The sequence below is a fragment of the Xenopus tropicalis genome, chromosome 6 (assembly GCF_000004195.4).
Source record: "Xenopus tropicalis strain Nigerian chromosome 6, UCB_Xtro_10.0, whole genome shotgun sequence".
Classification (NCBI taxonomy): domain Eukaryota; kingdom Metazoa; phylum Chordata; class Amphibia; order Anura; family Pipidae; genus Xenopus; species Xenopus tropicalis.
In genome coordinates this window covers 146,486,052-146,504,123 of record NC_030682.2, presented here as the reverse complement: position 1 = coordinate 146,504,123, position 18,072 = coordinate 146,486,052, and the positions used below count along the sequence as shown (strand labels likewise).

Here is an 18,072-nt window from a genome sequence, read left to right as displayed (position 1 = left end):
CATATAAAAGTACAAGGCTGAGGGCTTTTATACAGGTCATGGAACTCCGAGGTGACTCACATATTTTACAATAGGAGGTACTTTATTTATTATAATATACAAGTTTAAGTGAGTCATGTGACAGAAATTACATCACTAAGCTCTGATTATAACTGATGACATCACTAAGCACCGTTTCTAAGGATATAATTTACGGTTTGGTCCCATAGGGAAATGACCAAACTGTATGTTATATATGTATAAATATAAATAATGAACAAAGTGGAATAATATAAATACAATAAAAATAAGCTATACTCCTCCATGATAGTCTACTGCAGGGATCCCCAACCTTTTTTACCCGTGAGCGACATTCAAATGTAAAAAGAGGTGGGGAGCAACGCAAGCATAAAAAAGGTACCTGAAGGTGCCATATATGGACTATGATTGGCTATTTGGTAGCCCCTATGTGTACTGGCAGCATACAGAAGGCTCTGTTTGGCTTTACACTGGGTTTTATGCAACCAAAACTTGCCTCCAAGCCAAGTATTCAAAAAATGAGCACCTGCTTTGAGGCCACTGGGAGCAACATCTAAGGGGTTGGGGAGCAACATGTTACTCACGGGCTACTGGTTGGGGATCACTGGTCTACTGTGTAAGGGACACAATATAACATATCCCAAACATAAATATAAATTCAAACATGTAGAGAAGGAATGTTCTGGGCACCAATAATACAGAGAAGAAATGTTGTACAGTGCCCTTGCTTGTATAAATATAAATATACAGTATATAAAACATATTTTCTCTCTAATTAAATATTGCATGTAGTACATTTCCTGCGGTGAAGGTGGCAGAGCGCATTATCTAACATGGCAATAAATTGAATGCAGTTGTATAGAGGGCGCAGGAATTGCAGCAGGAATAGAGCAGACCTTGAGGACACATTTATCAGTTAGCGCTAATGAGCCGAGCCGGGGACGGGAGCGCCGTGGCCCATGTCTGATCAGCAGGCAGGGTTACAGCGCTGAAGTATTGTGTGAGCGAGATTTCTCAGGGATTCGGACTTTCTGTTCATTTATTATCTCACACTGAGAATAACGCTTGTTTCTGGGAAATGAACTTGTCTGGGGGCTTTTATTTTTATGAAATAGACGGTTTAATGAAGACTTTAACTCTTGTGTTGCTGAAGTATTAGCTTTTTCATTTAAAGGGGAAGCAAACTCTTTTATGTCACATTTATATTGCAGTCCATCTTCCAGTCTATTTGCCTTTTCATAGTGTTTTAACCCAGACTCTCTGCCCATCCACCTAGAAGCTGTCATTAGTGTAATAGTCCAGCCCACTGCTTGAGTCACAGACTTATATATCACTTTATATATCACTTTATAAGGCTATCACACGTCGGTGTTTGGAGTATACAGTGACTGCCTGCTTGATAACCTTCCGGGCCTAAAGAACAATGGATGCACCGTGGATGTGATTCCAGCACTGCCCAGGCTTCAGATCAGCACCTCCCTCCCCAGGTGAGTCAGGGGGTCAGTTACCGTTGTTGCTGTATACAAGAGCTTGCCTTTTAATGCAATAACAGATAAATGTCCACGGTCACCGGTGGAAAGCCCTACGCTTCGGTTTTCAGAAGACACGCAAAGTTTCTTCCTGCAGGCAACTTTGTACGACTTTGTAAAGCCAAAGCAATGTAGTAGTGATGTGTGCCCAATACCCGCGGGTCGGGCGGGTTGGGGCCAACCTCTGCACAACATTTACGGGTCATGGGGGGGGGTTCGGGTCTCTTCTGCCACCTTACACTGCCGGCTTCCCGGTTCCTGCTCTCTTATTTATAGGCGCCCCTGCACCACCTGCATGTGTTGTGATGACATGGGTGAGTGGTTCAGCGTGGATCTATAAATAGAGGGGACTAGCAGGGTCGGGTTCAGGCTGGGAGCGGGTGGCTTAGGGTCGGGTGCTGGTTAATCGACAATCGACCTGCCTTTCCACCAGGGACTCCTGTTGTTGCCGGTGGAAAGGCATTTTGGAGTGGTTAGTTGACTGCGGTAGCAGAGATCTATCGTGGGTGACTAACTCATTCTAGATAGTAACATAGTAAGTTAGGTTGAAAAAAGACATACGTCCATCACGTTCAACCATAATGCCTATATATAACCTGCCTAACTGCTAGTTGATCCAGAGGAAGGCAAAAAAACCCATCTGAAGCCTCTCTAATTTGCAAATTTAAGCTGAGGATTTGCCAATGTATGGGGCACTCCAACGGGCCTCCCCAACCGATATGTGGCCGAAAATCATCTAGATGTCGATCAGACAGGCTTGATTCTCCCAGCTGATCAAGGACCACGTCAACTCGTATTCCCCTTCATTGTAATGTGATTGGTGGAACTAACGGATTAGAACGATATTGCATATCGGGGGAAATATATGCTCGTTTGGTGACCTTGCCAAGCAGATCTTATAGTGTATGGCCACATTAAGGCTAATGCCTCACATGGTGGATCCTGGGGCTGCGGATGAACACAGGCCAAGAATCTGCACCTATGGATTTTGGCATGAAATGCACCCCGGCCGATGCAATGGCTCCAAGTGCGCACAGAGAAGTTAGCTAATTCAAGCATAGGGGCGCATATTCTGCCCTAAATATAATATTACTCCAGTGGGATCTAACGAGCTGCTCACAAATTTGATATTCAGCCCTGATTTCACATAGCTCAGTGAAACGTAGTGAGCGGTTGGATTTCAGGCGAGGGCGCTTCCTGCTGAAGGGCTGAATAGCCGCCAAGCTGTTCCCGGAGGCTGCGGTTGTGTTTTTGGGTTGCTTGTTGTTTGTGCCTGAGGGGAGCTGTAGGCACGAATGCTGCAAACTCTGATGTGATCTGTGTATAGAGTAATTCTTAATATTTCCAAGTGACTCCACAATGGGCAGCACTTGGTACCCCCAGGCCATCCATCCTAGTACTGCTCCTCTCACGTGAGGTGGTATTATAGGCTCCCTTAGTGCAGCGTTGGCAAAAACCAGTGCTCAGCGCAGTATAAAGGAGACATTTATACCATTTATTAACTCCTTCTTTACATCATTTTAGTATAATTTTATTTTTTGCATTAACCATTTTTTGCTTGCTGGTTAAAGGAGTTGTACACCTTTAAATTAACTTTTAGTATTATGTAGAGAGTGTGATTTTGAGAAAATGTGCAATTGGTCTTCATTTTTTATTATTTGAAATATTTAGCTTTTTGTTCAGCAGCTCTCCAGTTTGAAATTTCAGCAGCTATCTGGTTGCTAGGGTCCAATTTAACCTAGCAACCAGATAGGGATATGTATAAAAAAGGTAAAAAAAAAAAAGAAAGATAAGATAAAATAAATATAAGATAAAATAAAAAGTAACAATAAAACTGGAGCCTCACAGAGCAAGTTTTTTGGCTGCCGGGGTCAGTGACCCCCATTTGGAAGCTAAAAAGAGTCAGCAAATAAATCAAAACTATAAAAAATGAAGACTAATTGTAAAGTTGCTAAGAAAAGGCCACTCTGCAATATTCTAAAAGTTAACCTGAAGGTGAACCACCCCTTTAAGGTAAAGATGAGGGTATTTAAAGGGAAAGTAAATGAAATATCCTACCATTCTTTAACCACTAGCGGTCACTTTTATTTGAGCTGTTAGTACAGCCAATCAGTGAAGCCAAAGCACTACAAGTTATAAACTGCACGTTTCAAGCCCAACCCCTTAAAAAAAGGAGCACCCCATATTCACGGTCCCTTGTCTGCCCTAGGTCGGCCCACGCGTTACAGCCTTCTTCAGGGGACGAAGTCTCAACCCACGTTTCTGTTCAGCTGTACAACGGCGAGACCCAAAAGGTTATAATCAAACTAGAGAACATTGGAACGGAGCGCTTGGAGAAACTAGAAGTGACGTCCAAAACAGTCAACACCAAAGGTTAGTCTTTTCCTTATATTTCCTAATGTTTTTGTATATCCCCCTCCCTTGTACTCTAGAGTCCCCCTACATTCCAAAAACACGGAGGCATATATATATATATAAAATGGAAAAGATACCGCTCTCACAGATCTTAGTGCAAAAATAAAGACAAATTTATTGTGTCAGACTTTCTTTATTTTTGCACTAAAGCCTGTGAGTGCGGTATCTTTTCCATTTTGTACAATACTTATGTGTATACTGCATCCAGGCATTCTCTACTCCAATATTACGTGAGTGCCTGCTTTTCACCCACAAATAATCTCCCAAGATGCCCCCTGCTGGCGTGACTGCGTAGAACAAGTTACCTTAGTAACTAAGACCCCCTAATCCGTTGCATTGTTAGCGGAGACGGTGCCAGACCCAACCCTAATTCTATTACCTGTGAAATCCAACACAACCCTTCCTTTTCCTTGGGATTTATATTTTGCTGTGGTTCTGTAGCCTCAGCTAATTGAGTGTTCACGCTTTACGTGTTCCCCAGCAGCGCGTGGTGCCCGGGGGGCTTCCTGGGGAGATAACCGAGTGTCACAGCAGATATAGCTGCTTAATCCTCAAATGTGTCTCTGTGTGACTGCCTTATCCGCCTCTGACTGTAGCACTGGAATATGGTGAATAATGCTGGCCAGATATGGGCCAATGAAAGCTGCAGACTCAGCCCCTTGGTCCTAGCGAGGGGCACCCCCTGCCTGACAGGTAGCTGGAAGGAAATCAGGCAGATGTCTCTCAGACAGGTTGGAAATCTTATCAGGAGATGACTGCATTGGATCCCTGAGCTCCTGCAATAACATTTCATTAGTTGATTAGGGATCTGCCAGTGTGGCAGCAAATTGGTAGAGATGCAGCTATTAAAGGACATGTAAACCCTACATGTATATAAGTTGGGCACATCTCCCCCACCCAAACTGCATCATTTGTACTGCAGATATCCCCTCTGTTCGCCGGCACCATCATATTTTTCTCTAACAAATAGCAGGTTTCACCCGGCGGCCATTTTCCCTCTGACACATAAACATGTTTCTCCAGTAGAGTGCACGGATAGAATAGTTTCCTTGGAAACCAGCAGTGCCATCTCTTCATTGGCTGCTAGACTGAAGGGCGTGTTTAGTAACCTGAGTTAAGAAGAACTGAGCATGCTCATTAGCCAAGAGCCAAAGTAAATGCCTTAGGGAGGGGGTGAGTGGGTTAGAGGAGGAGAAGGAATCCCAAGTGATTAAGGGGGTGCTGCAGCCTTACTATTAACCTTTAAACAACAGGAGTGGCAGGAATTTAAATGTTGTTCACTAATTGCATTTTTGTGGAGGGTTCACATGTCCTTAAAGTGACCTATCCTAACAAGCGGCTCTCCATGTGTGTGGCCAGATTTAATCCTCACCTTCCTGATAGGAAATTGATTCCAACGGTCCCAGGAGAGTCGCTTGTACCTCCCACCCCCAGGTTGCAGGTTCCCTTGCATGCATCTATACCTGCACCATCCTGGGTAGGGTTGCCAACTGGCTGCTGTTTCACTGGCCTAGCGGGTAACATACCAGCCAGGCTGGGGCTGGTATTACAAATTTACTGGCAATGTAGTTGCCAGTAAATTTGTAATAACCTGTCCTCCACCCCCAGCCCATATCCTATCCTCCCCTGGTCCGCCTCCTATCCTCCCCTGGCCCACCTCCTATCCTCCCCTGGCCCACCTCCTATCCTCCCCTGGTCCTCCTCCTATGCTCCCCTGGCCTTTCCTCCTATCCTCCCCTGGCCTGTCTCCTATCCTCCCCTGGCCTTTCCTCCTATCCTCCCCTGGCCCACCTCCTATCCTCCCCTGGTCCTCCTCCTATGCTCCCCTGGCCTTTCCTCCTATCCTCCCCTGGCCCACCTCCTATCCTCCCCTGGCCCACCTCCTATCCTCCCCTGGTCCTCCTCCTATGCTCCCCTGGCCTTTCCTCCTATCCTCCCCTGGCCCACCTCCTATCCTCCCCTGGCCTTTCCTCCTATCCTCCCCTGGCCCACCTTCTATCCTCCCCTGGCCCACCTTCTATCCTCCCCTGGCCTTTCCTCCTATCCTCCCCTGGTCCGCCTCCTGTCCTCCCCTGGCCCACCTCCTATCCTCCCCTGGCCTTTCCTCCTATCCTCCCCTGGTCCGCCTCCTGTCCTCCCCTGACCCACCTCTTGCCCTCCCCTTGCCCGCCTCCTGTCCTCCCCTGGCCCGCCTCCTATCCTCCCCTGACCCGCCTCCTATCCTCCCCTGGCCTGCCTCCTATCCTCCCCTGACCCGCCTCCTATCCTCCCCTGGCCTGCCTCCTATCCTCCCCTGGCCCGCCTCCTATCCTCCCCTGGCCCGCCTCCTATCCTCCCCGGGCCCGCCTCCTATCCTCCCCTGACCCGCCTCCTATCCTCCCCTGACCCGCCTCCTATCCTCCCCGGGCCCGCCTCCTATCCTCCCCTGACCCGCCTCCTATCCTCCCCTGACCCGCCTCCTATCCTCCCCGGGCCTGTCTCCTATCCCCTTCCCCAGCTTCATTTCTAGCCCACCCTGCTCACTATTTGTAGGGATGCGCTAAATGCATTATTTTTGGGTTTGGCGAGACCCCCAATCCTTTGTGAAAGATTCAGCCAAATACCGAATCCTAATTTGCATGTGGAAATTAGGCTATGGAAGGGTTAAAGAGATATTTTTTTTAAATTTCCGTGTTCATGTAACCAAAAGTCACATTTTCTGGATTCACGATTTCCCTTGAATTTGGTTACTGATGTAATACCCTGCCCCCATTTACGTCACCACTCAGTCACAAAGCCCCAATCCCAGATACCCCAAACCAATGAAAACTTCCTGCATTGCTGAAAGCCAATCAAACATCTTTTCATATACACTTGTGTTGCTGAGAAGCAGCTGGGCCGTATGTACATGTGCTTATGCATCCGAGAGCCAATAATAACAGCCTGTGCCCCCCCATACCCACCCTGTAACACACAGACTGGCACAGTGCCCGTGGCATCAGAAATCCGCAGACTGAAAGGTCTGTCCTTCCATCACAGTCGGGAGTCGCATTCCCCCAGAGACGGATAAAATCCTTACAAGTGACATTAGAGCGTTAGAGTGTTCATTATCTGACGGCTGGCGTCGGGCCCGGAGAGGCGGCGCAGCGGGTCGGCCCAGGCTTTCATGGGACCAGCGTGCGTCTGTAATGACAAACTTTCCCCAACTCACAGGGTGGCTCTGCGACAAAATGGGATATTGATTTTCTGCCTCTGTCGGAGCAATAAAAGGTACAGCTCACCTTCCCAGGCCTCCATCCCTCCGCCCGACGCCAGCGAGACTTCCACTTCTCCCGCTTATACCCATATGAAAAATCCCATTTTATTGCTTTATATTGTACGTCAAGAATTTTCCAATCCTGCCTGCAGGGCATATTTGTCAGTAATAAAAGGTGAAGATGCCTGCAAGGCTGACTCAGGAGTCAGAACCAGTAGTGCAGAAGGGATAACATAAAGGTGAACGCAGTACGTGATTAAGTTTTAGTATGGCATAGCATTGCCTATTCCTAGCAACTTTGCAATTGGTTTTCATTTTTTATAGTTTTTGGATTATCTGCCTTTCTCTTCCAGCTTTTAAATGGGGGTCACTGACCCCAGTAGCCAAAAACTATTGCTCTGTGAGGCTCCATTTTTATTATTATTATTTTTCTCTCATATCTTTCTGTGCAGGCCCCTCTACTATGCATATTCCCATCTCTCGTTTACAACACTGCCTGGTTACTAGGGTAAAAAGCACCCAAGTAACCAGATAGCTGCTAAAATACCAAATGGAGAGCTGCTGAACAAAAAGCTAATTAACCATAAAAATGCAACATATTAAAAGTTAATTTAAAGGCAAACTACCCCTTTTCTGAAATGTAGAATGAATTGGAAAGTTCCATTCTCTTTCAGTAGGCAGTTTTTTTTACTTTTGGGTTTGAATGCCCCTTAAAAAAAATGTTCTGCAGACGACGCACATCAGAGATTAAAACACAAAGGGGAACAAGCAGATAAAATGGGATATTGTCAATCTAAATCTGAGCCCCACAGACTTCTCCCTGCCGCCATCTCCGGCGCTGCCCCGGCTGCAGATAGCGCTGCCATCAAACCCACGCGCGGCTGCCAACAGAATATCAATTAATTTTCCTTCCCCCCCACCCTCGTATTCTCATTTTCCCCCCGGCGGTTTTTGACTCGTGTTCCAGCTGATTGAGGGGTGCCAGAGAAACAAGATTAGCATTGCTACAACATGCCGCCTGGAGAATTGGTAATATTGCTAGAATATAATGGCCTGAAATGTGGCAAGCGCTAGTTCCTTCCTATTGGCTGTTACTCCTCAGCGGCAACAGCCTTAACCCTTTCACTGCCAGCTGCGAATAGAGAACCAGGTATCACAGATTCTGTTTCTGGTTCAGTTAGGGGGAGATTTGGGGTGAGTGCTTATTTGTGCCCTGGGTACCCCTGGAACTATAGCAGGGTGACTGTTACCCCAATGTTTCTATATATCTGTAACCTTGTTATGGGCTAAGGGGGCCCAGCCTGAAGGCCAGTTAGGGGGGGATTTGGGGTGAGTGCTTATTTGTGCCCTGGGTACCCCTGGAACTATAGCAGGGTGACTGTTACCCCAATGTTTCTATATATCTGTAACCTTGTTATGGGCTAAGGGGGCCCAGCCTGAAGGCCAGTTAGGGGGGATTTGGGGTGAGTGCTTATTTGTGCCCTGGGTACCCCTGGAACTATAGCAGGGTGACTGTTACCCCAATGTTTCTATATATCTGTAACCTTGTTATGGGCTAAGGGGGCCCAGCCTGAAGGCCAGTTAGGGGGGGATTTGGGGTGAATGCTTATTTGTGCCCTGGGTACCCCTGGAACTATATAGCAGAGTGACTGTTACCCCAATGTTTCTATTTATAAGGTTGCTAGGGAAAAATGCAACCTTAGAAATCCCAGACCGGACAGCTGCTGGACAAAGAGCTAAATTATTCACTGACCACATTGCAAACTGTCTCAGTATGACTGCCTGTATCATACTAAACATTATTTTCAAGGCCTGCTGCCCTCGTATAGAACCAAATAGTCTCCATATGTTCTAAGACATCAGCGAGACAAATGGCATTTCTGCAAAGGGAAACTAATTGGTTCCTATTCATTTCCACAGCAGAATTGATATCTTGACTGGGAATCAGACTGTTAATTGGGGATCTGCTTAAACACTGTGTTGTGAGCCTAAAGAAGCCTTTACACACTGTGAATTAGAGGCGCATTGTTCCGCGTAACATTGATGCCCATTATACTTTGGTTATATTATTCACCACCAAAGCTTCGGCCATGACAGGCTGTGAGTCAGTAGGAAGAAATATTTATATTTTCTGTCTCATTTTCCCATTGCCATTGTTATAGCACCATATCCCTGAACAGAGATATTATTATTATGAAGATATACTTATTGTAAATTGCCTTCTACTCCACTGAGGCAGCTGCCATGTTACAGAATTTATAGGCGGAGCCACAACCCTTTCTCCTCCCATATTTGGGCAGAAACAGGGACACCATTACCATTGTGTCCCAGGCGTGCCGGTATTTGTAGGCACTGTAGTTTGGTGACTAAATATGACCATTTTATAGTATCTGCACATACACTTGGACAAAGCATACACCATATTGGCCTTCTGGCTACAGAATTACCCAGCAGAGAGGAGCAGTGTCCACCCCATATTTTAGCCAACTCGGCCTCCAGACCGGTCTTAAATATTGAACTCAGTATAAACATTTTTCCTACTTGATCCCAACTAAGATATAATTACCCCTTATTGGGGGCAGAACAGCCCTATTGGGTTTATTTAATGGTTAAATGATTCCCTTTTCTCTGTAATAATAAAACAGTACCTGTACTTGATCCCAACTAAGATATAATTACCCCTTATTGGGGCAGAACAGCCCTATTGGGTTTATTTCATGGTTAAATGATTCCCTTTTCTCTGTAATAATAAAACAGTACCTGTACTTGATCCCAACTAAGATATAATTACCCCTTATTGGGGCAGAACAGCCCTATTGGGTTTATTTAATGGTTAAATGATTCCCTTTTCTCTGTAATAATAAAACAGTACCTGTACTTGATCCCAACTAAGATATAATTACCCCTTATTGGGGCAGAACAGCCCTATTGGGTTTATTTAATGGTTAAATGATTCCCTTTTCTCTGTAATAATAAAACAGTACCTGTACTTGATCCCAGCTAAGATATAATTACCCCTTATTGGGGCAGAACAGCCCTATTGGGTTTATTTAATGGTTAAATGATTCCCTTTTCTCTGTAATAATAAAACAGTACCTGTACCTGTGGTGCCTGCTCTTGGGGTAGTGATGACTCTTTTTGGACTTGTTGCGGTTGGTTAAGCAGAGGGATTGCTCCTTCCGTTCCTCTGTGAGAGGATAAGGGCAGCTGGTCCTATTCTCTTGGTATTTAGTAACTATCAGATGTGCTTTGTCTATACATGGGCCCTTGGGGCCAGATCATTTCTATGGAATGGGGCTAAAGGCTTTATTTTCTCTGATTTCTACAGAAAAGTTCTACGGTGACTTCCTAAGCTGGGAGCTGGAGGAGACGCTGGCCCAGTTCCCTCTGAAACCTGGAAATACAGCAATTCTAACTGTCTACATCAAGGTCAAACTAGACTTCTCCTGCCAAGAAAACCTTCTGCAGGATCTCAGCGATGGTAAGTTCCTATTGCGGCACGTTGCAATGTTAGTATTTCCCCATTTGTTCCAAAATCTCTCAGTTGTTGCTGAAATCCTAATTATTTTTAAAGGGGTAGTCCATCTTCAAGTTAAAGGATTAGTTCAGCTTTAACTTTTCATATGTTACAGAAAGGACAATTTCTATCAACTTTTCAGTTGGTCTTAATTTTTTATAGTTTTTGAATTATTTGCCTCCTTCTTATAACTCTTTCCAGCTTTCAAATGGGGGTCACTGACCCCGGCAGCCAAGAAACTATTGCTCTGTGAAGCTCCAGTTTTATTGTTATTGTTACTTTGTATTACTTATTTTTCTATAAAATGTGAAATAATAAAAAACCACAAATAATAAGCAATGAAAACCAAATTGTCTATTTCTATCTACATCATACTCCTGCTACGCAAAAGTAAACAGCCCCTTTAAGGCTTTATTAGTGTTGCTCAGTAGGAAGAGGAATATCCCAAGAGCTTGTAGTCTCCACGTAACAGACATCTTCAAACAGGATGGTTCCACTTTGCCTCTTTATTTCAAGCCTTGATTATCAGAGCCTGTAGTCCAGTATTTATTCTCTGTCAGTCTTTCACAACTACAGACTCAAGATGGAGACAGTGGGGGAAGATGGAGACAGTAGGGGAAGATGGAGACAGTAGGACAAGACAGTAGGGCAAGATGGAGACAGTAGGGCAAGATGGAGACAGTAGGGCAAGAAGGCGACAGTAGGGCAAGATGGAGACAGTAGGGCAAGATGGAGACAGTAGGGCAAGATGGAGACATTTGGACAAGGAGACAGTAAGGCAAGATGGAGACATTTGGACAAGGAGACAGTAGGGCAAGATGGAGACAGTAGGGCACGAAGGCGACAGTAGAGCAAGATGGAGACAGCGGGGCAAGATGGAGACAGTAGGGCAAGAAGGCGACAGTAGGGCAAGATGGAGACAGTTGGACAAGGAGACAGTAAGGCAAGATGGAGATAGTAGCGCACGAAGGCGACAGTAGAGCAAGATGCAGATAGTGGGGCAAGATGGAGACAGTAGGACAAAACAGTAGGACAGATGGAGACAGTTGGGCAGGATGGAGACAGTGGGGCAGGATGGAGACAGTGGGACAAGATGGAGACAGTAGGGTAAGATGGAGACAGTAGGACAAGATGGAGACAGTAGGACAAGACAGTAGGACAGATGGAGACAGTAGGACAAGATGGAGACAGTAGGACAAGATGGAGACAGTAGGACAAGACAGTAGGACAAGACAGTAGGACAGATGGAGACAGTTGGGCAGGATGGGGACAGGACAAGGAGACAATAGGGAAGTGTAGGGGGTGGAATTTTGGGGGCGCCACATTTCTCACAAGTATTAGAGCCATTAAGTTGACAGCTCTGCTATTATTTTTATACTGGACTACAAACCCCGTCTCCAAATTAATTTGGGTGGGGGGGGGGGGGGATTTGAGAGAATGCTTGGATTTCTGCCACCCCCATATCCCCCTCTATACACTCCAGCCTACACCGGTTCTTTATTCCTTGATAAGATCTTAAACGCGCCGCACTCCTTAGTGTGAAATTGAATCTAACAGCGCAGATACACGATCCCTTGTTTGTGGCACCTTCCCCGATACACGGCCAATTCCTCCCTCCCGTCACGCACCCTCATTCCGTACATATGGCCCTAACCATACACCGCGCTTATTAAACCCTTTCATGTCTCTTCTGCATAAATCTGATTTTCGGCTGATAAACCCTAAGAAGAGAATCGCGCCCCTACGTTTGCTGCCCGTAAATTTAAAAGAATTTTTCCCCATTTCTATTTTGTCTGATCTGTGAGTGTCGGAGTTGTCATCTCTCATTATTCGCCGGCTGAAATGAACCGGGCCGTTGCCGAATGTTCCAGAATCAAAAAGAAGCAGTTTTTTTACCTTTTTTTTTTGGTTAAATGCACAGGTCATAGATTTCAGTTTCCTACTGCGCACGAAATACAATTTCCTTTGTGTTAGGGGATTATTATATAGCGGATCTCATGAAAAGTCCCACGGAAGGGAAACGAGTGGAAGTTTCGCAGTCGACTGGAAGCCGTTACTGAAGTCGGACTTTTTCCCCTGCTTTCCAAGTCGAGTGCATTAACACAAATCTTCTGTTCGGAGGGAGATTATGGCAGATAATGGCGAGGAGAGAAGAACGGTAGGAAATTGAAATCCTATATGAATGTGCTGATGGAGTTAGAGGGTCCGGATAGCGCAGTTCTAGTGACGGGCCAAGAAGCACCAAACCAGTGACTTATGGTGAATAGACTTCCAAAGCCTAAATGCACGTATGTTTTAACCCCCGACGCTGCTGTTTTGAAATCAAGATTTTTTTACTGTGTCCCCCCCAACACCGCCATTCCACTGAGACCCTGGCCCAATAAAACCAGGAATACCAGTAGTGATGTGCAGGCCGGCCCGATACCCGCGGGACCTGTATCTTCCGGCTTCTGAATTAATAGCTGCGCGTCCGATGTGCCCCACCCCTTTTGTGACATCATTGTGGGGCAGGCGCGGGTCTATAAATACAGGGCAGAAGCTGGGTCGGGTAGGGTTTGAGTTGGGAGCGGTCGGGTGTGGGTCGATTTTTTCTCTACTGTACATCACTAAATGCCAGGTCTAATTGTCAAAACCAGCCAAAGTCAGTGCCAAAACCAGCCCAGGACTAGCCAAACGCCACTTCAAAAGTAGCCCAAAAATAGCACAATATCCACAGTGGAAAAAATAAATATCTGAGAAATAAAATAAGGCATATGTTGGTATGCATGCTGGGTAATGTAGTTTTACATGAACCTTGGCTGTAGGCTTATGCTTACATACCAACTACATTACCCAACATGCACTGGGAGATGCTTGCCAGGTTCACTAAGGAAAAAAAAAGGTTGACTACAAACCCACTCCAAAGAGTAGCCCAAATCTGTACCTTGGCAGGTTCGTACTTTGGAAATCTACTTTAAATTAGTAGCCCGATTTGGTGGAAAAAAGGCCAACCTGGGCAACCCTGAATAAAACCCATGTCCCTAGAAACCAAGCCACACCTTAGCGCTTTTCTGTTCTCCATTTTAGGGGAAGTCCCAATATAAAGGATATAAATCGCTTTAAACATTCAAACCTCCTGCTGAAGGGAGTGGCAGACCAAACTTTGACAGAGCTCCTCCCCTTTGGTGATGTAATAGTAAAGACCCCTCCCTATTGGTGGCTGATTCCGCCCATATATGTACTGTTTTAGATGCAGGTTGGGAAGCAGTGGGTTTGGGTGTAAATGTCTGGCCTTCTCATCACTACATCCACTGAGGCAATTGTTATTGTTACTTTATATTATTATTCTATTCAGGTCCTCTCCTATTCATGTATCCGTCAAATCACACCCTGGTTACTAAGGTAATTTGAATCCTAGCAACCAAAAACCTGCTGAACCTCTAAACTGGAGAGCTGCTGAACAAACACTGACATAATTAAAATAAACTACAAATACAAGTATCGGACCCCTTATCCGGAAACCCATTATCCAGAAAGCTCCGAATTACGGAAAGCCTGTCTCCCATAGACTCCATTTTAATCAAATAATTCAGAATTTTTCCTTTTTCTCTGTAGTAATAAAACAGTACCTTGTAATGGATCCCAACTAAGATATAATTACCCCTTATTGGGGGCAGAACAGCCCTATTGGGTTTATTTCATGGTTAAATGATTCCCTTTTCTCTGTAATAATAAAACAGTACCTGTACTTGATCCCAACTAAGATATAATTACCCCTTATTGGGGGCAGAACAGCCCTATTGGGTTTATTTAATGGTTAAATGATTCCCTTTTCTCTGTAATAATAAAACAGTACCTGTACTTGATCCCAACTAAGATATAATTACCCCTTATTGGGGGCAGAACAGCCCTATTGGGTTTATTTCATGGTTAAATGATTCCCTTTTCTCTGTAATAATAAAACAGTACCTGTACTTGATCCCAACTAAGATATAATTACCCCTTATTGGGGGCAGAACAGCCCTATTGGGTTTATTTCATGGTTAAATGATTCCCTTTTCTCTGTAATAATAAAACAGTACCTGTACTTGATCCCAACTAAGATATAATTACCCCTTATTGGGGGCAGAACAGCCCTATTGGGTTTATTTCATGGTTAAATGATTCCCTTTTCTCTGTAATAATAAAACAGTACCTGTACTTGATCCCAACTAAGATATAATTACCCCTTATTGGGGGGCAGAACAGCCCTATTGGGTTTATTTAATGGTTAAATGATTCCCTTTTCTCTGTAATAATAAAACAGTACCTGTACTTGATCCCAACTAAGATATAATTACCCCTTATTGGGGGCAGAACAGCCCTATTGGGTTTATTTAATGGTTAAATGATTCCCTTTTCTCTGTAATAATAAAACAGTACCTGTACTTGATCCCAACTAAGATATAATTACCCCTTATTGGGGGCAGAACAGCCCTATTGGGTTTATTTCATGGTTAAATGATTCCCTTTTCTCTGTAATAATAAAACAGTACCTGTACTTGATCCCAACTAAGATATAATTACCCCTTATTGGGGGCAGAACAGCCCTATTGGGTTTATTTAATGGTTAAATGATTCCCTTTTCTCTGTAATAATAAAACAGTACCTGTACTTGATCCCAACTAAGATATAATTACCCCTTATTGGGGGCAGAACAGCCCTATTGGGTTTATTTAATGGTTAAATGATTCCCTTTTCTCTGTAATAATAAAACAGTACATGTACTTGATCCCAACTAATATATAAATAATCCTTATTGGATGCAAAACAATCCTGTTGGGTTTAATTAATGTTTTATTGATTTTTTTAGTAGACTTAAGTTATGGAGATCCAAATTACGGAAAGACCTTTTATCCGGAATACCCTTGGTCCCGAGCATTCTGGATAACAAGTCCTAAACCTGTAATAAAAAAATGAAGATTGCAGATTGTCTCAGACTATTACTCTCTACATCATACTAAAAGTTAACTCAAAGGCGAGCAACCCCTTTAATACAGGAAATTTCTGTAGGTACTCAACATACTAAACATGTATGTAGCTTTAAATACATGTATGTAGCGTGGCCAGGAGCGGATCCTCGTGCCTGTGAATTATCTGATTATTAGAACATTAATGTGTTTGGGTTCCGTGCCGGGAGAGTGTGAAACATAAAGGCAATTTCCCCGGCTGAGACTGACAGATCCGGTAATTAGGTGCAATTGAGAATCCTCTATTAACCCCTGTGGCCCCGGAGGCGCACAACAAAGCATTGCCGTGGGCAACACGATGTCTTTTCTAGCGCTGATGTTAACGAAGTGTCATTAGGAATAAGGCACCACAGGTGGGATGTTGCCTTTGATCATGACGAGCTGCAGGGCGCGTTTGATCATCGCGGAAAGGCCAATTTGTACCTGCGGTGCCAGACTTCATACTCTCCATTTGTCTTATAGCACAGCCTGTGTGTCTGGGGGGGGGCAGAAAGGATCATGGGGGGACACTGGGCTCTGTATCAGGGCACGGGCTATCAAACGTGTGGCCCTTTAGCTACTGAGATGTTACTGTGCCCACACTGATACCTCATCCCTACAAGCACATCCCATTCACTTTGTCTTCTTATAGGGGAGACGATGCCAAGACCAACTGAATTGTGCCATAGTTTTATGGTATCTCTCTGTACAGGCTATGAGCAAACTTAGGGGGCTGTTCCTGCTGAATTGTGCTTAGTACAGGGGAATCCCTATGTGCCATAGTTTTATGGTATCTCTCTGTACAGGCTATGAGCAAACTTAGGGGGCTGTTCCTGCTGAATTGTGCTTAGTACAGGGGAATCCCTATGTGCCATAGTTTTCTGGTATCTCTCTGTACAGGCTATGAGCAAACTTAGGGGCTGTTCCTGCTGAATTGTGCTTAGTACAGGGGAATCCCTATGTGCCATAGTTTTCTGGTATCTCTCTGTACAGGCTATGAGCAAACTTAGGGGGCTGTTCCTGCTGAATTGTTCTTAGTACAGGGGAATCCCTATGTGCCATAATGTTATGGTATCTCTCTGTACAGGCTATGAGCAAACTTAGGGGGCTGTTCCTGCTGAATTGTGCTTAGTACAGGGGAATCCCTATGTGCCATAGTTTTTATGGTATCTCTCTGTACAGGCTATGAGCAAACTTAGGGGGCTGTTCCTGCTGAATTGTGCTTAGTACAGGGGAATCCCTATGTGCCATAGTTTTCTGGTATCTCTCTGTACAGGCTATGAGCAAACTTAGGGGCTGTTCCTGCTGAATTGTGCTTAGTACAGGGGAATCCCTATGTGCCATAGTTTTCTGGTATCTCTCTGTACAGGCTATGAGCAAACTTAGGGGGCTGTTCCTGCTGAATTGTTCTTAGTACAGGGGGAATCCCTATGTGCCATAATGTTATGGTATCTCTCTGTACAGGCTATGAGCAAACTTAGGGGGCTGTTCCTGCTGAATTGTGCTTAGTACAGGGGAATCCCTATGTGCCATAGTTTTATGGTATCTCTCTGTACAGGCTATGAGCAAACTTAGGGGGCTGTTCCTGCTGAATTGTGCTTAGTACAGGGGAATCCCTATGTGCCATAGTTTTCTGGTATCTCTCTGTACAGGCTATGAGCAAACTTAGGGGCTGTTCCTGCTGAATTGTGCTTAGTACAGGGGAATCCCTATGTGCCATAGTTTTCTGGTATCTCTCTGTACAGGCTATGAGCAAACTTAGGGGGCTGTTCCTGCTGAATTGTTCTTAGTACAGGGGAATCCCTATGTGCCATAATGTTATGGTATCTCTCTGTACAGGCTATGAGCAAACTTAGGGGGCTGTTCCTGCTGAATTGTGCTTAGTACAGGGGAATCCCTATGTGCCATAGTTTTATGGTATCTCTCTGTACAGGCTATGAGCAAACTTAGGGGGCTGTTCCTGCTGAATTGTGCTTAGTACAGGGGAATCCCTATGCTGCCATAATGTTATGGTATCTCTCTGTACAGGCTATAAGAAAATTCTGAGGTTTGTTTCTGCTATTGCTGAACCATACAATTTCCATCTTTGGAACTGGCTATGCCCCTATCTGTACCCCAAGCCTACTGGAAATAGTTGCACAAAAAGGAGGACTATGGGAATGGATAAGGAAGGTTGTGGGCAGCCTGTGTCAGTAGAACAAAATAATAATCTGCATCTAAGTCAGTAATACAAGGGAAAATCATTATACTGGGGCTTTATTTCCCCTTTAAATTAAATATATTTCGCTCTATGGTATATTTAACAAGCGAAACGCTCTGTGCGTGCCGGCCTCATTGCCATTCAGCGTTTCCCAGTCTGTTCCTCCTGGATCTCATTTTCCTTCACTCGCC

General features: G+C 44.8%; 1 protein-coding gene across 2 annotated transcripts in view; it reads left to right on the top strand.

Moving 5' to 3' along the window:
* trappc9 (trafficking protein particle complex 9) overlaps positions 1 to 18,072 on the top strand; it is a 287,181-nt gene that overhangs the window by 53,505 nt on the left and 215,604 nt on the right. For both annotated transcript variants that reach the window (NM_001142140.1, XM_012964380.3), the window contains 3 exon segments: positions 1,373 to 1,505; positions 3,757 to 3,920; positions 10,526 to 10,678. In NM_001142140.1, the coding sequence (NP_001135612.1) occupies positions 1,373 to 1,505; positions 3,757 to 3,920; positions 10,526 to 10,678 (450 nt within the window).